Source organism: Euprymna scolopes, chromosome 33 (assembly GCF_053919585.1).
Source record: "Euprymna scolopes isolate OS-2025 chromosome 33, ASM5391958v1, whole genome shotgun sequence".
Lineage (NCBI taxonomy): Eukaryota > Metazoa > Mollusca > Cephalopoda > Sepiida > Sepiolidae > Euprymna > Euprymna scolopes.
In genome coordinates this window covers 56,682,388-56,705,329 of record NC_136514.1, presented here as the reverse complement: position 1 = coordinate 56,705,329, position 22,942 = coordinate 56,682,388, and the positions used below count along the sequence as shown (strand labels likewise).

At 31.6% G+C, this 22,942-nt stretch overlaps 1 protein-coding gene across 1 annotated transcript in view; it reads left to right on the top strand.

The window, feature by feature from the left end:
• The first annotated feature begins 319 nt into the window (after positions 1-319).
• Positions 320-22,942, top strand: part of LOC145258225 (uncharacterized) — a 371,050-nt gene continuing 348,427 nt past the window's right edge. Inside the window, exons 1-2 of the mRNA XM_080116177.1 lie at positions 320-553; positions 21,893-22,019. Of these exons, the coding sequence (XP_079972303.1) occupies positions 453-553; positions 21,893-22,019 (228 nt within the window). The 5' untranslated portion in view covers positions 320-452. The remainder of the gene's footprint in view (positions 554-21,892; positions 22,020-22,942) is intronic.

Sequence of the window (22,942 nt, the reverse complement as noted above, 5' to 3'; positions counted from 1 at the left end):
AATGGTTTAGCATCCCAAATTATTTATTGCGAAATATGCATTTTGTTTTTAGTCAGTAGGATTTATCTTTCTCAAAATTTCCTCCTCTAGCACAGTACGCTGACTTATCTCCCTCAGCACAATGACGGCGATTGCAAAAGCGCCGAGTTATTTCCCTTAGATTAATGACTTTTTATGCAAAAACGCATTTTATCATGCCCAAGAACTCGTCAGCATTTAATTTGAAAGCCAATTGTCAACAATATTAAACAGTATTAGTATTCTCCCTTGAATGGTTTGTTGGGTAAGACAATAAGAGTCGTCTCCCCTGGACACATTTGTGCTTCTTAGGTAACCAAGGTAACGTATACTTTTTGAGTTCGTTGTTCGTCACAGGAGAATTAAATTTCTTCAAAACTCAGATCGAACAGAATTACACAAAGCGACTAAGAATCAAAAGTCAGTCATCAAACATGAAATCCTTCGAAGAAGAAAGGCCATTTGCACCTCGCTTGTGTATGTCAGACCTGGAAAAATACCGGAAAAATAAAGCGAAAAACAACGTGCGTCGAGGGTAAGTGGATCTTAAAATAAATGACAAAGTTTCGAGATTTTTTTTTTTAGATGTGGATTAATAATTTAAATTATCCAGACTACTATTCTCATTTCTTATAACGTTTCGGTCGATGTAACTTGCGATCTTCTTGCGAATTGGGGAATCGGTGATATTCAAGGATAGCTTACGAAGCAAAAGCGGTCGTGAAAAAATAAATATAAAACAAATAAATATTACCGAAGGCAAGCTGAGTTACTCTTCTACCTACCCGGATAAGTTTTTTTGTGTGTGTTTTAACTTATTTTAAAGTGTTTTTTTTTGGGGGGGGTTTAAAAATAAAGGTAATGTAAAACGTGTCGAATGAAAACGAAAATCAAAATGGTGGTTTCATTCGAACCACAGTGGAGTCTCGATAATCGCTCAAAAATCGAAGATTAAACTAGATACTGATGGACTATCACATTTTCGCACGATTGGTGGCATTTATTGAATGTGTGGTGTTTATATCAACGGAACCTTAAATCTAAGGGAGATAACCAGCATAGATATAGCAAAAAATAAGCATATTTTGCAAGATATAAATATGGGATGCTGAAATAATCACTAGAACAATGAAAGAATGTTAAATGAAAAAAAAAAAAAAAAAAAAAAAAATGATTACACGATTACTGTAGCCGAGTTCCGGAAATTGCTGAAGCAGTTTACGAAAAGGAAACAAGTTAGCGAAGTTAATCAACAAACTTAAAATATAACAATGTTAAGTAACAAAATAAACTTATTAATTAACGTATACAAAATAAAAGTAAACTATTACAATGTAACGGTGTTAATTAATCCACGACAAAATTAAATAAACTTGTTTGAAACGATAGTAATTAATCAAAAACAAAAATTAAATAAACTTGTTAATTAACGAAAATAACGAAATTTTTTTAAAGGAAATTTTAAAGTATTTAAACCATCATTTTAATTTTTTAAAGAAAATAAAAAATAAAACACAAAAAATTTGTTTTTCCTTATTTTAGGTAATCAGTCAGCGTCAGGATGATTAAAACTTTTTGAAGGAGATTTTGAAGTATTTAAACCGAAAGTTTAATTTAATTTATTATTATTTTATTTTATTTTTTTTTTTACTATTCTGTAGTTTCATTTTGTAAGGTATAATTTAGGGCACATAATAATTTACGTACACAAAACAACGAAAATAGAAAACGTTTTTGAAGGAGATTTTGAAGTAAACCGTTAATGTCATTTTTTTTTTTAAACAAAAATAAAAAAATAAGAATTAAAATTTTTTTTTATTTTAGGTAATCAGTCATTTCTGTCTATGATTAAAGTTTATTTTTTTTACTATTATGTACAAATGTTTTTAAAAGAAAAGAGGAAAAAATAACAACGTTCAAAAATTCTGCACAAGATAAAGTGTTCGAGTTTTTTTTTCTCTTAAATAAGGGAAGCATTTTTCATTGGCTAATTGGACAACAACTTCTTGATTGTTGTCTATACAAAAGATAAACAACATTTTAATTGGCTATTGGAATTTAATTTTTTATTGCTTTCGGCTACAAACTCATTACTAAGCTTTCTTAGAATAGATATGTCTAATTTTGGGTGTCCCCGAGTTTCTAAAGAACGTATAGTGGACCATGTCTTCACTCCACGAGAAATTAGTGAGTTAAATTGGACATTTAGTCAATTTCACCCAAAATAACAGAGGGTGAGATTCAGTTTGCAGCTTCTATTGGATTGATAGGGAATGCTAGCCCTTTTTTACCATGTGAAATCCCTAGACCGCTCAAGTATTTATAGAAAGGGTTAGGGGTAGGAAAGGATGCCATAGAGGCCACAACAAAGAATCTATGAAATGAATAACGTTGGAAGTATGTGTAGATTCTGACTCCATATAATTAAAGACAGACGAATATTGAAGGTTGAGAACCGACTTTATTTACTACCAACAATTTGTATTAGGAGAGGCAAAGTGTTCGTAGGATGGAATGTGATTTAACAAAGGAGATGAATGTTCGTAAACTGTTTGTAGGTATGTATGAATTGACAAGGAATGAATGTTCGTAAACTGTTTGTAGGTATGTATGAATTGACAAGGAATGAATGTTCGTAAACTGTTTGTAGGTATGTATGAATTGACAAGGAATGAATGTCCGTAAAAAGTTCACTGGTGCCTTATTTCTTTTTCTTCTTCATCTCTTTAGGTCGGGTGGGAGAATCCGCCCGTGCGTTCACTGACGCAGCAGAGCGAATCTCTCCTTTTTCTCTTTTCGGCTTCCCCAAATCCCTCGTTTTTATAGTGGCAAACTGGCTCGCAGCGACTGTGATATTTGAGGTGCTTATTTTAGGCGCGGAGCTCTGCCATTAGTCGATAATTATTTTGTGGTTATCTTACTTTTTTCTTCCCAAGCGGAAGCGATGCGTGGAGCCATGTGCCAAAGACGATTTTTCATTTTGTCTCTCATGATGGATGCGTTAACATCCGGTTCGGTGCTAATTCTCATCATGTTCCCACAACCGTTTACCAAAAGAAGTAACTCACAGATGGATGGTATTGGGTATGCCGGAGTTGTAGGTCAGTTGCGAAAGGGGTCTTAAAAAAGAAAGCCGTCTGCAAATAAGGCAAATGATTATGATAGTTTTTTGTTGGAGTATAGATATGAAGAAAACTGCAAGTGAGAAAAACTCAGCATTGCATCCCATGTAGTTGTAGATTGGAAGCAATTTATTAGAGAAGTTTGTGAGCAGGATATTTTAAGCAAGCTAATATTGCTGGGAGGGGTAGCTTTAGATGACACATCAAAAGAAGTAGAAATTGATGAATCCTATTTCTTTGAAAGAAAGTATAAAAGACGTAGAAAGGAGAGATAGAGAAACATTGTTTCTAATAATTCGATCGTGGATTTTGCCTAAAACACGTATCATATCTGATGGTTGGGCTGCGTATGATACTTTAGGCGAGTATGAAAACGGCATATATGAACATGCCACACTCATCCATGGTACTAACTTCATCAATCCTGATGATAACAGCATCCACACACAGACAATTGAAAGTAAGATGAAGGTACGTTTAAATATTAAATAACATTTAAATTTGTTTTTAATTAATAAAGAAGATACGTTAAAAATAATTAGCATTGAAATTTATATGCTTTTCATTAGTTTTTACGATTTACTAAAATAAAGAAAAACAAATTTCTTATTTTTAATTGAAGATTTTTGGTCTCATGGCAAGAGACACATCCGAAAATTGTTGGGGACGAGAACTGAAATGTTCCACCTTCATCTCATAGAATTTATTTGGCAGAAAAGTGAAAAGGGAGAAATATTCCCCCGTATAATTATGGTGCCCGGAAAACTCGTCCCGGGAAAACTCGTACCCGGAAAACCTGTACCCGGAAAACTCGTGCCCGGAAAACTCGTACCCGGAACCCCTCCTCTTTTTGCTAGGTAGGAAAACTGGTCCCTTATTGAATAAATATCGATTGAAAACACATTTTATTACCGTTCTTGAAGGAGATATTGTTTTTAAAAGAGACTATGCACCCCCATAATATTTTTAAAAAATTATTTTTAACTCTTGCTTTAAAAAAATAAACTTCATCACGGAGTCAAGACACGAAAAACGAAACCAAATATATATTAAAAAATATACTCTAGTTTTAACACTTTTTTGTATCATTACGAAACAAAATTAAAAGAAAGAAAATACGTATTATAAAAGAAAGCAATTATTTTATTTAGAAGAGTTAATTTAGTTTAAACAATTCTTGTTTTATTACGAAAAAACAAAAAAGAAAACACGGTTTTATGTAATTTTAGTACTGCGGCGACTGCGCTGAAATAATAACGTTATTATTTCGAAATCCATTCTTAACATGGGGAGGGTATCGTTTAAAAGTCATTTCGGAGGCACTTGTGCAGTATGCAGACGGTCGCTATTGTTAGGGGGCGATAACTCCAATTTCTTCTTGGTCAAATAATGCCGCAAATAAGTAATAAACAAGTTTTTTTTCCAAACAGAAAAATATTTGAAAACCAAAACATTTATTGTATAAAAATGTATCAATATATAATTGTAAAACATTTATTTAAAAGTCTGCGTAAAGAAATATAATTTAATAAAACAATTTTGTAATAAAAATAACATTAGATTTTTATAAAGCTTTTTTTTCGAACAAATAAATAATTAAATGAAACATCTTTTTGAATTAAAGCAACTTTGAAGGGTCAAGAAAAAATTAATAATTTAAATGTTTTTTGACAGAGACACGTCATATGGCGACAGTTTAGTGAAACACACCAAGAAAAGATGGCCGCGGCGGTGCGCATACTGCAGGTGTTGTTTCGTGAACAAAAAATGTGTTAAAACTAAATTAATTTTCGGTAATTCATGGGGAACGTGAAAATGATGTTTTTATTTAATGAGTGCTCCCTTAAAACGTTTCTTTCACTTTATTCGTGACTTTATTTTTAATCGCGCGTGTATTTATTTGATTTTATTTATTTATTTTTTCTCTTTGTGTGAATTTGATTCATACTTTTATTTAGTGTTTGTTTATATTTTATTTTTATTTCATTTTAAGTTTTTTTATTATTTTCTCCATTAAATATTTTTTTGTTAAATTATTTTTTCATACATATTCAAATAATGCTTTTGTCCCCCCCCTTTTTTTTGGCCTCAAATAGTACCTTCAAAAAGTTTTTGTGATTAAATCAACAAAAGAAAACCTTTTGCGCATGCGCTTTGGAGGAGCAATCATTAAATGAAAACGCCGTTTATGCAGGGTCCACGTTTCCCGTGAAGTACCAAATTTTCTAAATGAAATAAAATTGATTTTTTTCCGAGTAGTGATCTTGGACATTACTTAAAAATATACAAATTTATTTTCTTTTGGAGGGGGGGGGGAGACTTGTTTTAAAACTATATCTACCTCAGTATTTTCTTTAATTTTCGGACATTTTTTGTTCAAAATTATTTACTAAGTAATGTCGAGTGCGACATTACTTGTTATTTCTCTTTAACTAAATAAACTCTTTAAAATAAGTTTAAACACCAAAAACTTACAAAGCTAGGTAGAAAACGAAAACTTAGAAAAATCAATTACATTTTTTTAAAACAGTAAACAAGTAAAAATATTTAAAAAAATATTATGGGATGTGCATTTGCATTATTACCTAAAAATATACAAATTTATTTTCTTTTGGCGGGGGGGGGGGGCTCGGTTTAAAACTATATCTACCTCAGTATTTTCTTTAATTTTCTATTTTTGAGCAATTATCGAGGCTCCTAAAACGTGATCCTCTTATGTCGGACATATTTTGTTCATAAGCAACACTCGACATTACTTTTTTTAAAAACTAAATAAACTCTTTAAAATAAGTTAAAACACCAAAATCTTTCAAAGATAGGTAGAAATCGAAAACTTAGAAAAATTAATTTAATTTTTTTAAAACAAGTAAAAACATATTTTTTTAAATGTAGGAGGTGTATTCTTATTTTAAAGACAATATGTTCTTCAAGAACGATCATAAAATGTTTTTTCGATCGATATTTATTCAATAAGGGACCAGTTTTCCTATCTAGCAAAAGGGGACGAGTTTTCCGGAGACGAGTTTCCTAAATTCATAATTATTGCCATGAGGGAGCAATATATAGATTGGAAGCAATTTATTAGAGAAGTTTGTGAGCAGGATATTTTAAGCAAGCTAATATTGCTGGGAGGGTTAGCTTTAGATGACACATCAAAAGAAGTAGAAATTGATGAATCCTACTTCTTTGAAAGAAAGTATAAAAGACGTAGAAAGGAGAGATAGAGAAACATTGTTTCTAATGATTCGATCGTGGATTTTGCCTAAAACACGTATCATATCTGATAGTTGGGCTGCGTATGATACTTTAGGCGAGTATGAAAACGGCATATATGAACATGCCACACTCATCCATGGTACTAACTTCATCAATCCTGATGATAACAGCATCCACACACAGACAATTGAAAGTAAGATGAAGGTACGTTTAAATATTAAATAACATTTAAATTTGTTTTTAATTAATAAAGAAGATACGTTAAAAATAATTAGCATTGAAATTTATATGCTTTTCATTAGTTTTTACGATTTACTAAAATAAAGAAAAACAAATTTCTTATTTTTAATTGAAGATTTTTGGTCTCATGGCAAGAGACACATCCGAAAATTGTTGGGGACGAGAACTGAAATGTTCCACCTTCATCTCATAGAATTTATTTGGCAGAAAAGTGAAAAGGGAGAAATATTCCCCCGTATAATTATGGTGCCCGGAAAACTCGTACCCGGAAAACTCGTACCCGGAAAACTCGTACCCGGAACCCCTTCTCTTTTTGCTAGGTAGGAAAACTGGTCCCTTATTGAATAAATATCGATTGAAAACACATTTTATTACCGTTCTTGAAGGAGATATTGTTTTTAAAAGAGACTATGCACCCCCATAATATTTTTAAAAAATTATTTTTAACTCTTGCTTTAAAAAAATAAACTTCATCACGGAGTCAAGACACGAAAAACGAAACCAAATATATATTAAAAAATATACTCTAGTTTTAACACTTTTTTGTATCATTACGAAACAAAATTAAAAGAAAGAAAATACGTATTATAAAAGAAAGCAATTATTTTATTTAGAAGAGTTAATTTAGTTTAAACAATTTTGTTTTATTACGAAAAAACAAAAAAGAAAACATGGTCTTATGTAATTTTAATACTGCGGCGACTACGCTGAAATAATAACGTTATTATTTCGAAATCCATTCTTAACATGGGGAGGGTATCGTTTAAAAGTAATTTCGGAGGCATTTGTGCAGTATGCAGACGGTCGCTATTGTTAGGGGGCGATAACTCCAATTTCTTCTTGATCAAATAATGCGGCAAATAAGTAATAAACAAGTTTTTTTTTCCAAACAGAAAAATATTTGAAAACCAAAACATTTATTGTATAAAAATGTATCAATATATAATTGTAAAACATTTATTTAAAAGTCTGCGTAAAGAAATATAATTTAATAAAACAATTTTGTAATAAAAATAACATTAGATTTTTATAAAGCTTTTTTTTTCGAACAAATAAATAATTAAATGAAACATCTTTTTGAATTAAAGCAACTTTGAAGGGCCAAGAAAAAATTAATAATTTAAATGTTTTTTGACAGAGACACGTCATATGGCGACAGTTTAGTGAAACACACCAAGAAAAGATGGCCGCGGCGGTGCGCATGCTGCAGAAGTGTTGTTTCGTGAACAAAAAATGTGTTAAAACTAAATTAATTTTCGGTAATTCATGGGGAACGTGAAAATGATGTTTTTATTTAATGATTGCTCCCTTAAAACGTTTCTTTCACTTTATTCGTGACTTTATTTTTAATCGCGCGTGTATTTATTTGATTTTATTTATTTATTTTTTCTCTTTGTGTGAATTTGATTCATACTTTTATTTAGTGTTTGTTTATATTTTATTTTTATTTCATTTTAAGTTTTTTATTATTTTCTCCACTAAATATTATTTTTTTGTTAAATTATTTTTTCATACATAATCAAATAATGCTTTTGTCCCCCCCCTTTTTTTTTGGCCTCAAATAGTACCTTCAAAAAGTTTTTGTGATTAAATCAACAAAAGAAAACCTTTTGCGCATGCGCTTTGGAGGAGCAATCATTAAATAACGCCGTTTATGCAGGGTCCACGTTTCCCGTGAAGTACCAAATTTTCTAAATAAAATATTCGTTTTATTATTTGATAATACAAAAAGTGTTTTCTTTTTGTTTGTTTCGTAATAACACAAGAAATGTTAAAAACTAAAGTATTTTTTAAATAAATATATGGTTTCATTTTTCGTGTCTTCCGTTCAGTTTCGTTACATAATCAACCGTATCCACTTCTGGTAGCTTGACTTTTTTCCGAGTAGTGATCTTGGACATTACTTAAAAATATACAAATTTATTTTCTTTTGGAGGGGGGGGGCGGCTCGTTTTAAAACTATGTCTACCTCAGTATTATCTTTAATTTTCGGACAGTTTTTGTTCAAAATTATTTACTAAGTAATGTCGAGTGCGACATTACTTGTTATTTCTTTTTAACTAAATAAACTCTTTAAAATAAGTTTAAACAACAAAAAACTTACAAAGCTAGGTAGAAAACGAAAACTTAGAAAAATCAATTAAATGTTTTTAAAACAGTAAACAAGTAAAAATATTTAAAAAAAATATTATGGGATGTGCATTATTACCTAAAAATATACAAATTTATTTTCTTTTGGAGGCAGAGGCAGGGGGCTCGTTTTAAAACTATATCTACCTCAGTATTTTCTTTAATTTTCTATTTTGGAGCAATTATCGAGACTCCTAAGACGTGATCCTCTTATGTCGGACATATTTTATTCATAAGCAACACTCGACATTACTTTTTTTTTTTAAACTAAATAAACTCTTTAAAATAAGTTGAAACACCAAAAACTTTCAAAGCTAGGTAGAAATCGAAAACTTAGAAAAATTAATTTAATTTTTTTAAAACAAGTAAAAATATATTTTTTTAAATATAAAATGTGTATTCTCTTTTAAAGACAACATGTTCTTCAAGAACGGTCATAAAATGTTTTTTCACTCGATATTTATTCAATAAGGGACCAGTTTTCCTATTTAGCAAAAGGAGACGAGTTTTCCGGAGACGAGTTTTCCGGGGACAAGTTTTCCGGGGACGAGTTTTCCTAAGTTCATAATTATTGCCATGAAGGATCAATATATGATATGATTTTTCATTTCCATTAATTAACAAGTTTATTTAATTTTTGTTGATTAATTAACACCGTTTCATTGTAACAGGTTGTTTACTTTTGTTTTGTGTACGTTAATTAATGAGTTACTTAACATTGTTATATTTTAAGTTCGCTGATTAACTTGGTTTCTTTTTGTTGAAATTCCGGGAATAACTCTAACTTCAACCGGCGCTTGCAGGCATAGTATTCGTATAATCATATTTCATTTAACATTCTTTCATTGTTCTACTGATTATTTCAGCGTCCAAAATTATATCTTGCAAAATATGCTTATTTTTCCTATGTTTATGCTGGTTATCTCCCTTAGATTTAAGGTTCCGTTGACATAAGCACCAAATGTGTTTCTATCTCTACTCAAAATAAAAGGCACGTGCGCGCGAGCGTGTGTGTGTGTGTGTGTGTGTAAGTTCGTTCTTGTTAAATTCAAGTCATTATATTAAACATTATTTCATAAAATCAACAGTAGATTCTCTACAGTGCAATGTAGAATACAATGTATTGTTAACTAAGTAACTGCGGGGAGGCATGTGAAGCTTCCTTCCAGTACACCTGGGCGGGTTCCCGACTAGAACAGACAATCAATCAGTTTGATTGACGAGTGGGCGATTTCATTGATTTCGATGACAATAAAAGTACCGGAAGTGTAGAATATTCGTTGATTCTCAGTCATTCCCGTGCAACGTCGAGTCTCCCTGCTAGTTTTATTTAATTTTCGATTTTTGAACGATTATCGACGCTCGAATGAGACCGCTAGTTTGTTTTTCGTTTCATCTCTACACGACATTACCTTTATTTATTTATTATTTTTTTGTTAAATAAAATTACTTGAAAATAAGTTAAAACACGCCAAACTTATCCCGGTAGGTAGAAGAGTAACTTATCTTTCCTTTGGTAACAATTATTTGTCGTGTATTTATTTTTTTATTAGCTATACTGGAAAATCATTAGGAATCTTTGCCGAACCTTAGAATCTAACTGAACTTGTTATTAAGGTTTAACGTCTTATAATAGTAACATATATTTCTTCAGCTCTCCCAAATACTAACCCAGTCTAAGAATGCTAAACCAATAGTGAAATTCGGATATTAAATGTCCTGTAATATTGGGATTGTTTAGACTATTGTTCTTATGTTGGATGTTATTCTCACAACGTTTCAGCCGATTTAACCCCCGACCTTCTTCAGGTGCGTCTTACTGAGTTCGAGAATATTTATGTTAATCGTTGGACATTTTATTTAATCCACGAAGGACATAGATTGTTCTCGTTCAGTCAGCCATGTCCGGGTAGAAGTCTTAAGTAATTCTTACTTATAATAAGTAATTTCTATTTTATGCTTAGTATCGAGTGTAGTGAGGATTGAACCTTCAACCTCCAGAAGACTGTCACTGACTTTACATTTTCAGCCATTGGGCCATGTGTCTATGTTGATTCCCGATTTCGATATAAACATTATTGAGTTCTACAAGATGCACTTCAAGAATATGAAAAACTGCATCACCTAAAATGTTGTGAGAATAACAGTTTTGATAATCCAAATAAGAAAACACTAAAAACTAAAAAAACAAACAAACAAATAAACAAAAACAAAACAAAACAAAACAAATGAACAAAAAACAAAACAATGATACTTCACTGAGAAACTAAAAATAATACTAAAAAACTCACTCATATTATTTAATTGGAATTCATTATTGAGATGAGTATTATTTATTAATTTATTTATTGCGAATTATTTTCCTCATCTTTTATAGTTGTTGTTTCACAACGTTTTGGCCAACTATTCCTCTGGCCTTCGTCAGGTGGTAACCGCGACGGATTGGAACTTCGAATCTCCTAACTGCATCCTCAGCAATTACTGCTTTCCATAGTTGCTGTCGTCTCACCACGGTTTGGGCCAAGTAAGCCTCTGGCCGGTTTTGGGTAGGATTGAAACCGCTATCTTCAGACAATGCTCACCTGGAACCGTAGAGATTCAACGTTTTTATCCACTGCTGAAGAGAGTCCAGCAGAGGAGACCGGCTATAGATTCCTTTGGACTTGAAATCAGCGGTACCGATGTTGCCCCGATCTTCTCTAATGCATGCACGCTCGCACACACACACACACACACACACACACACACACACACGCGTATGCATGTATATATATGTATTTGTTCAGGTCAACTTTGTACCAATTAGTCCGAACCAAACGATCTGTTTAATATGCATCAAAGTTTGCAAGTCTGCTGCTGATTTAAGGAGACATATGATTGTTCATAGGAATATTCTTCAGCCTCCCGAGGACGTCAACTCAGTGGAAATTGCTCAATTTGTATGTCACATCTTCAAAATGTGCAAATCTGCAGTAGGACTGCAGAGTCATCTAAGATGGCATGGACGACGAGATAGGTGAACTCAATATGAAAGCGATCGTCTGGAAAGATGCAGCGATCATCATCATCATCATATATATATATATATATATATATATATATATATATATATATATATATATTAATTCTGTCCTGTCTGTTTGTTTGTTCACAATTTGATTAATATATAAAAAGGTCCATTACTTTAGTACTTTATTCATATATATATATATATATATATATATATATATATATATATATATAGTACTATTCTTACAAAATAAACGATTAAGAGATGACCTTATTTGCATATTACATTAAGGAAAATCGATTTATTAAATAGTGGTGTGTTAGTTATTGTTTATAGTGAGAGGATTGTTTTAAGTGTTCTATTTAAGTTTATTATTTAAATGTGATTTATATTGAGAACATATTTAACTTAATTTATTTATACCAACATCGATTTTTTTTTTCTAAACCGATTTCAGTTATTTGAGTTTTGAGTTATTTCCCTTGGACGCTAACTTTCCTCTTTTTGCTTTTAGTTTCTTTTTCGGCGGATAATCAAACTAAAAATAATTCACACAAACTTTAAAGCATTATTTTTGGAATCAGTTCAAATAAAATAATTTTCGTGATTTCGCAATCCATTTTTATTTTTATTATTGGATTTTTATTTTAAAATAAATAAACAATCCAATTTAACTGCGTTTCTTTATTTAAAACAAAAGCAACAACAACAAAAAAATTCATTTACGTTTTTTTGCCAGTTTTTTTCTTCACATGTTTTTGACATCGTAACTGGTAACTATTTTTCTTTTAATAACAAAATAGGTCAAAACTCATCATTTTTATAACATAAAAACGTGTATTTCGGTTAACACAAATTCTACTTTGGTATTTTTGAAACTGGATTATTTACCGTTTGTTTTCGTTGCAACAAACCGTAATAACAAATCTTTCTAGACTGAGGGAGCATAAAAGAAATTCGCTTAAACTGGAATATAGTCATAAAAGGTTCTCGATATCCGGAGAATAGTTTCTCTTCGTATCCCTTCTGGCGAAAAATCTGGTGGATAGTTTATCGCGTACTTCCGCCTTTTTCGGGGGAGGGGGGGGGTTTACATTTTTGTTTTTTCATTCGTTCTTTTAATTTTGAAATTTTTGCTGGGGTAACGATGAAGTTGACATATAATGATGAAAAACTGGTCAATATTCTTAGTATAGCAGGTGTGGTATGTATGGGTTGTGGAAATGCATTCACTAGCAAAAGATCTAGCCAATTTGCATATTCTTTTAAACATTCATGTTAATTAATTCCGTATTAATTTTTTCGGTTTTCTGATGGGATGATCATCTAGAGTTAACTATTACGTGTAATTATATTCATGAAGGTATTCTAAATGATTTATACTTGCATAATATTTGCGTAAAATCTTTACAGTAAACAAAAGATCGTTTCCATATATATTCATATATACGTATATATTTTTGTTTAATCTATTAGTCTATCTATCTATCTATCTATCTATCTATCTATCTATCTATCTATCTATCTATCTATCTATCTATAAAAGTGAACGTGTGTGTGTGTGTGTATGTGTCTGTGTCTGTGTACATTTCCCTACGCAATAACTCTGTCAATTTTTAGTCTACAGACTCGAAATTGTATATACAGGATACTGAGATTTGGGAAAATCGATGTGATCGGTTTTTGGCCAGAAATTTGGCGATTAAAGGGTCAAAGTTTAACGATTTGAAATTTGAGATATAGGTTCCTTGGACATGGATCTAACTTAATAACTTGATTTGAGCCCCCCCCCAATTTTTTATGGGGTTATAATAAGGGTCAAAGTTAAAAAAAAATCACCTCTGCGGTTTCTTCCAAATTACTCAGACAATTTCTGGTCTAAATATTTGAAATTTTACATAAAGGGTATTCAGAGATAGGGAAAGCTTTTTCATCAGTTGGGTCGAAAATTTTATATATTATATATTATTATTATTATTATTATTATTATTATTATTATTATTATTATATATAAATAAAATGAACTCATTTTCCCCGTCTTATTTTGACCTTAATAGGATTAAGAATCTAGACATTTTATGCAGATGTACTATGCACAAACTGCATCAAGATATCTGAGGTGTGTTATAGTCATATTAGCTATCCACTAACTCGCAGATCGGAGCTTCCTACCTTCTATCTGGTGAGAGTTCACTGCCAAAACCGGTTACGATCAATGAAAGTAGTAAAGTCATCTCTGTCTAAAAAAATTAATACTTTCACCGCCACTCATTTACATCGTCCGTGACTATTCACAGAAGAAAAATAAGGAGGAACAGCGGTTTAGGTTTTCATAAAAACTGGACTGCAATTTAGGTGAAACGCCCCACACTAACTTTTTCGTTATTTAAAAATAAAAACAAACACAAACCAAAAAACTTTACATTTTCTTACAGTGCATTAAAACTTGTGATACTTCAATTCCGTTTGATTTCGCATTCTTCGTCAATTACAACATCGTTTGCTCTGCTTTTTTTTTTTGGGGGGGGTCCATGTACCTTCCCCCTGTTTTTCCTTTTCCCGATCTTTCCCTTTCTCAAATTTATTTCTTCTCTCTTTCCGTGTTTCCTCTTTTTTCGACAAGTTCAACATCGTTTATTTTCCTTTTTATTTATTTATTTTTATTTTTATAAACTTTCCTCTGTTTCTGTTTCTACGAACTTTACATTTTGTTTATTCATTTCTTCTCTCTTTCCGATTTTCCTCTTCCTTCGGCAAGTTTAACATCGTTTCTTTCTTTGTAATACAGCCGGATTTTTTTAACACTAATAAATAAATAAATAAATTATATGGATTCATTCCTTCTTCTCTCGTTTATTTGCACTTTGTTCGCTGTCTTTCCAATCTCTTTTATTTATTTATTTTTTTTTTAATAAAAACATAACATACATCATCTCCGTTATATTTCTCTTTGTTCGATGCCTTTCTCCCGATTTTCATGGTTTATTTCTTTTTTTAATTTCTTTCTTTTTTTTCAAGTTTTCCCTTAGAGGCGGCACTAGGAATCCATTTTTTTCATTCTTCTTCCGTTTTTTCCTTCTTTTTTGGGGGTTGGAAACGTCCGCCTCACGTTCGTATATAACAACATATTTGCTGAGTAGATTTCGGGGTGCTAAAACAGCGGATATGGGGGATTCTTCTATTACACCAACTCGAGCCACAGCAACGCTAGGTGTGTCAGAAACTAACCTTACGAATGCGTGAAATATAATGAATAATTCGACGCCCTGTCTTTCCAAACTTATAACTACTCAAAAATGTAGTTCAAACCCTAATTTTCTTTTCAATTAAAGGAGCAAGGACCAAAGTTGCATAAAAAAAACGTGGTTTAAAAAAAAAAGGTTTTAAACTTTACAGGTAAATTTCTAAAAAAAAACTACGTTTTCTTTTGTTTAAAATTTGAATATATTATTTATTGATCTTTTATCTTCAATTTGTGATATATAACACTTTGGTGAGTAAATTAATTATTTACTTTTTAATAGACATTTCAAAATGGGGGCGGTAATTAATTCGACCCCCTGTATTTCCAAGTTTATAACTACTTGAAAAATGTAATTTAAACTCTAATTCTTTTTCAATGAAAGGAGCAAGGACCAAGGTTTCATTTAAAAAATAATAAAAAACGTCGTTTAAAAAAAAAGGGTTTAAACTTCGGACTTTACAGGTAAATTTCTAAAAAACACTACTTTTTTGTTTTAAATTTGAATATATTATTTATTGATCTTTTATCTTCAATTTGTGATATATAAAACTTTGGTGAGTAAATTAATTATTTACTTTTTAATAGACATTTCAAAATGGGGGGGGGGCGTGAATAAAAAAAAAACGTTTGTCTAAAATATTATATTTGGTTTATTGGAAAGAGCATAAAATTTCACATTGATCCTGAAAATATCGTAAAAATTGAACCAATAGAAAAATTTTGATAGATTTTTAAATTTAAAAATTTAAAAACACTTAGTTCGTAACATTCAACTGATTTCATTACTGTTTTTTAAAAAATAAAAAAATAATATTTTTATTACTTTTTATACAACTTTATTAATTTATTTTGGAAGTATAATCCATAAAGAAAATAAACAATCCATAAAGAAAATAAACAACTTTTTGGTTCAGAGAGTGGGATTGGTTCTGTGAAAAATCTTTCCTCACAATATAAAAACCTTCAAGCACAGGCATTACTTGATATGCAATGGAATACACATTTTACCATTAGTGTGTATCTCGATAAGAAAACGGCTGGCTGTAGCTTAAAATTGCAAACAAACATTCAATAAAAGCTAATGCAGATATGAACGTCAATAAAACAATCGTATGTTGCCAGAACTAACTTGTGTCAACTGCAGGCAGACGTGCAAGACGTAGGCGGTTTAGAAGTGACCGTCCAGCATGTACTTCCAGTGGCGCTCATATCTGCTGTGCTAAAGAATGCCTTAGTTTAACCGGGTTTGAAAGCCGCTTTCGTGCGGCTCGCCGCTGAGGTGTCTTCCTATATTAAGTAATGGCAATATTCGAGAGCGAATTTGCTGCTACTATATGTATATGTATATATGTATGTTGTATATCTCTCTCTCTCTCTCTCTCTCTCTCTCTCTCTCTCTATATATATATATATATATATATATATATATATATATATATATATGTATATATATATATATATGTATATATATATATATATATATATATATATATATATATATATATATTCATGTCTCCTTTATATAAAGATATTTAAGTAACATATTACGTCCTGATAGCCACAGGACTTGTTTTGTGTGAATAACAATTTTAAAAATAAGGTAATTTAGACTTACTTGCTATTTTCTTACGAATTAAAAAAAGATTAGAAATGGTGCACCCTAAGTAAGGTTGGCCCCCTCAGTTCTTAAATAAATCATATGGTTTCAATATCCAGTATGACCTTTGAAAAATTCGATAAGTGAGTCTAGCCAGTTCGATGCAACATAAGGAATGTAAACTCTGTGATGTGTATGAGGTCCCACTCTCGCCAATGGCTAACGATATGCGTGTGCTACATAGATGACTTATCAACAATCGTTTAATCATTTAGAAAGGTTTCATCCAAATAATATTTAGCGCAACATGGACATCAGATAGAATCTTTTAACAAGAATAAATAACTTTAGCACGTTTGTAAATTTGACAGTATTTAAAATTATAACCTTATTAAAATTAGGGATACTTCTGCACTTTAATGCACGTTTTTCCGTGAGTCTCTCTCGGCAATTCTCAGCGAACGACGGAAACCGCCGGATTATAACAAGCGAGCAAAAAGAGACGCGAACTATCAGACGGTAAAAATTGGAAGAAAAAAAAAAATGAAAAGAAAGGAAAGAGTTTAACAGGAAAAGAAAACAAAGGACAGAGTATCATTGCGTTTCTTCAAGCAAAAAAATAAAATAAATAATAAATAAAAATAGATAAATATAATAAAAATAAAAATAAAAAATAAAAAAATAATAACCCAGTAAAAACACAGTTGCCATAAAAAAATAAATAAAACAGTAAAATTTATGAAATTATTACGGTAGGTTTTTTGTTTTATTTCTTTCTGTTTTTTTTTCGTTGTCTTGATTTCCGTTCACTCCTTATTATCCGGCAGTTTCCGTCGTTTGCCGGGCGGTGTCGAACGAGACTCACGGAAAAACGGGCAGTAAAGTGCAAAAGTACCAGTTTAGGCTGAGGTATTTCATGTTTCATGATTAAACTAGAAAACGACCTTCAGCCTGTATTTGAGAGTGGGATAGGGGCCCGTAAATGGATGGTAACATTTAATGCAACCTTGATATCAAAAAATTAAAACTAGTCTTGGTCCGATTAATCAAAATTAGGAATCTGAAAAATTGGAACTATTAGGGTATCGGAATCTGTATTGGAATCGGAAAAAAATTAAGCCTAATTTTTGATTCCGAAAACGATTCTGTTAGTTATTATTATTTATTATTTTTTTTGCTAAACTTTAATTTTCTGTTGCTGGTACCAATGACCAAGTGATAGATATTTGTTGATCATGGTAAGGAACTTAGGTAAAAATGACCCGGAAAATTGACTCATTAAAACTAGCACAGCTAAGAATGGAACGAGTTGATAGATAGGAAGAATAGCACAAGTGAACATCTTGAAGTGAGTTTATCAAAGTATTGGATGCAACATATAAAGGAAAAACAATAAGAAGTTTATGAAATTACAAACAATTTTTGGTCTCCCGACAAAAGGAGGATGGACCTGTAAATTCACCCATGTCCGTTCGTCTGTCCGCACTTTTCTCAATAACTACGCCTTGGAATTTTTTGACATTTTGCACAAACATTAAACATGATATGAGTAAAAAAGTAACAGAACAGATTTTCCGGGAAAACTCCGGTTGGTCTCCTAGGGATGACTTTCGAGTTAAAATGGCTAAAATTGATACTTTTGTGCTTATTAAAATTGATGCCTTGGATTTTATAAAACTTTCTGAAAAGTTGTAACTAACTGATTTCTGTATAATTTTGTTTGTCTATACTTCACGATAATTCTTGGGTGTGCACCAGGGGCTCTTTTAGGGCTAATAAAAACACTCAATTTTTGGGACTATTTTACCATATGTGTCCAAAATTTTCTGTGTATGTTTATTTAGCAGTTTGGAATGGTGTTGAACTCAAATTTCAATATGTTAAGGCTTTGGGGACTTTTGGGGCTAAATGGGGGGGGGCAAATGATGGACTTAGACATTTCTTTTTTTGTATTGTGTAGAACTCAAATTTACATATGTTAAGGCCTAAAACTGCACCGTTTGTTAATTTTCACCAGGATTTGACATCCCCCGGGGACTTTAGGGCTAAATGGGGGTGGGGCAAATGCTGAACTTAGTCATTTTTTTTGCCTTGTTCACTGTGTACTCACGAGGGATCATGCATGCTTCATTTATCAGAGTCATCTTAACTAGTTGAACTTGTTAAAAATATTTAAAATTGGTGCACTGAAATCCGTTTTAATTTACAAGAAATGTCAAAAGGTCAAATGCTAGAGTTTAACTAAATTAATTGTTAACGTAATTGTTATACTATTGCAATACTATGAAAATCGGCTATTAACGGTTTTTGTTTTAATTTTCAAATGTACCCTCTGGTTGTGTTATTTCAAACTGACGTGGAAGTGATAGAAATGGCCCAAAAGTGAATGTATTTCCTTTCTGAACGACACGTGTAATTAAAAAGGAGAATTGTTTGTCAGACAAATACAGTAAATACAGGCTTTGTTTGTCTGTCACACTTATATTTTACGTTTCTAAATTTTTGAGATGAGTATTCATTATTCGTATTCGTTGGATCCTTTGAACTACTGTTCCCATCTTTTGTATTATTTTCAAAACGTTTCCGTCGAATGTAAACTCCGACCATCTTTAGGTGTATCTTGGCGAACTCGGGAATCTTTCTAACTTGGCGATCGGCACAGGATTTCGAACCAGACCCATTATTTAATACGCAAGGACTCTTGGCGTAGTGGATAAAATACATGATACACATTCAGTTGTAAGTTACACTCTTCTGGAGATTGAAGGTTCAATCAGTCAAACTCTCCAAAAAAAAAAAAAATACAATTGAAAATTACTTAGGACTTCTATGGCTGACTGAAAGAGAACATGCTACCCCCGTGGGTTAAATAAAGGGTTACGTTCGAAATTTCGTGCAGATTTCTGAGTTCGACAGAAATATTCCTGAGTCAGACTAGATATACCTGAAGAAGGTCGGCGGTTACTTCGACCAACACGTTGTGAAAATAACACATAGTATGAGAAGAGCAGCCAGAAGAATCCAAATAATACAAACACTTAGATTTGTATTTGAATTATATATTATTTCATTGGAATCTTTTCAGATGAGCAATTCTGTATATTTATTTATTTGTGGACTGTTGCCATCATCTTCATAGTTGTTTTTTTCACTACATAGCGCAGTGGATAGAGGCGTTGAATTTCTACGGTTCCAGATGAGCATTGTCTGAAGATAGCGGTTTCAGTTCTACCCAAAGCAGGCCACCAGAGGATTAGTTGGCTAAAAACATGGCGAGACAACTACAACTATGGAAGGCAGCAATTACTGAGGATACAGTTACAAGACTGAGCATTTCATATCCCGTCGCAATTAATCACCTGATGAAAGCCAGAAGAATAGTTTGCCGAAACGTGGTGAACCAACAACTATGAAAATGAGAATAACAGTCCGCAAATAAATAAATAAATTGTATTAGAAGATACGTCCTTAAATGTTTGACACGCTTTGCACGTGAAACGTTTGAGTGGAATTTTATTTCTGTTATTCGAAGAAGAACATTCGTTATTAATGATTGGCGCCTTGCGTTGGGAGACAAAATGGCCAGGCTGTGTTCGGAAACATTAATTTCTTATTTAGAAATATGCGTTGACATTTTCTTGTTTTAGTTTTATTGATTTATTACGTTATTTCTCCATCTAACTATATATTAGGTCGGTGCAAAAGTTTTTGCCGATTTAAAACTTCATCTGGAAAATGAAAAACTGTGTCTTTGAAAATTTTTATTAATAACAATAAACACCTTAGCGCTCTATAACCGTTTTCTAACTCCACCCCTATATATATATATATATATATATATATATATATATATATATATATATATATATATATGTAAAAGAGATTTAGAAGGCTGTCACAATGCGAGGAATGAATTATAGTCGCTGTTGGTAAGAGGAGACGAGAACAAGTGGCGATCTACAAATCAATAAGTACATATATATTATTTTTTTTTAATATATATATTTATTCAGTTGTATGGTAAAATGTCTTACTTGTAATTCCATGCGACGTATTCCATTATTAATTTCGGAAAAATTTTCCCTTTTCAAATGGTGTGCGTAACAGGTCGGTTTAAAGCATGCTGGATGAAGGGCCGGAAGTTGTGTAGCTATGTGAGGCCTCGGGGCAAATTTGAGTAGGGGATTTATGTATGGTATGATTAGGTAATTAACATGTTTATAAATTTGCTATTTTTATTTGTCTTTATTTTTATTTTATTTGTTTATTTTTTTTTGGTTTATAACTTGTTTTAGCGTGAGCTTTTTGTTATTGTTCTCTGTTATGTTGTCTTTATCATTATTATTTATTTATTTATTTTTTTAATTTGTTTTTTTTTTCTGCTGATGTGTGGGTGTCTCTGCTTTTCTGGGTCACTTAAGTCGCTGCTGGGCTGCGTCCGGTCGGCTACTGTAGGGGCGGGATGTGAAAGAGGGGGAGAGGTCGGAGTCGGCAGCTGGGTGTTTAGGTTAGTGTTGTTGGGGGTAGGAAGATAGGTGAGGGGAATGGAAGGGAATAGGGGTGACATTCTTTGGGAGTTGTTAATTTATTTATTTTCATGAGTGGTAGTAGATTTTTATATATTTTTTTTATTCTAATTGGTTTGTATTACTTCAGCTAACTTTTAATTTTAGTTGGCTTGTATTAACTTTGATTTTAGTTGGTTTGTATTACTTCAGTAACTTTTAATTTTAATTAATTTTTTTATTAAATATATACTGCTGTTTTATTTATTAAGTTTCTTTTAGTATATTATTTTTATTTTATTTATTTATTTATTTTTGTTGTATTATTTATATGGGAGGAGGTTGTGGTAATGTCCTGTTTGGAATGTGAGGCGGGCTGTGAGCTGTGTGCAGTGGTGTATCTGTTCTAATGGGTTATGGTTGTAATGGTAAGTGTTAGGTGGGAGCCGTATGTAGAGTCATATATATATGAGTGGTAGTAGATTTTTATATTTATTTATTTATTTTTTTATAATTGGACAGGACATTACCACAACCTCCTCCCATATAAATAATACAAAATTAATTAAAGAATTTTTATATACTTCTTTAACCCAATAATAATAATAATAATAATAATAATAATAATAATAATAATAATAATAATAATAATAATATATACATAGTTTGCGTGATGTTTTGATTCATAGAGTTTAATTCATATAGTTCATATAAAAGTGCTCAATACTAAGTGGGTATATTTGCATATTCCAAACCAATACTCGTGCGTATTAGTATTCTCTCTTAATTTTAATGTATATTTAATTTCAGCGGCAAACATTTTAGACTCCGCCCTTTGTCATCAGGTGAAAAACCTTCAGCTGCATTTGATTCTGCAAGTTTGTCCTCAGACACCAAAACTTTGAACGCAATGAAACTACAACGCACAAGGAACCTGGTAAATACAAGTAGATTGTTTTCTCTATATAAACGTTGTTTAAATTTTAATAAAATCTGTAATTTTAAAAAGTCAGTACAACGCCGAATTAAAAAAAAATATGCTCATTTATTTGTTTATAATCACATTTTCTGTCTTATAACATCTTCTTCAAGGACAGAGTCCGTTAATGTTTTTTTTTCTTTTTTCTTTGTCATTTCTGGTAGTGTGAGAACAGAAAGTTCCCTCTAATTGAACGTTTGAATATATATGGTCGTGGAAACAGTACACAGATGCCACATTTCTGTGTCTACACGTCACAAGAAACTGCGAAGAAAAAGAATGGGGTGAAAAAACGCATTCTACCATCGAAAATTTGCTTATAAACGAATAAATATTGTTTTAAATATAGCTTTTTAAAATTACACACACACACACACGCACACATAATGCGTGTGTATATGACACACAAACACACACACACACACACATATATATAATGTGTGTGTGTGTGTGTGTGTGCGAGTGTGCTCTGCACCCAAACAAAAAGGAAAGACAAAGATAAAGGAAAGACAAAGATGTCAATTAATGTGCTATCTTTGAGAGAAGCCCAGCCATTGGTTAATGAAAATATTAACCCGCGGGAGAAAAATAACTGATTTTATTGGTTACTGAGTTAGACTAAACATCACATGGATGTATACAACAAAATGTAACAAATGAAAATCTGTACACTTAACCGAATGAAATGCGGGCGTCTCAGTGTAGTAAAATTCGTAAATATATTTTCATACTTTACTACTAAGTTCTAATCACGTATTACGCACCGTTGAAGCAAATGCTACAATCTATACGCAATATATGATGTTGTAATATTAAACGTGTCCACCTCATATATATAGTGTACCACAAAAGTGAGGGGAAAATAAATTAACTATGTTATT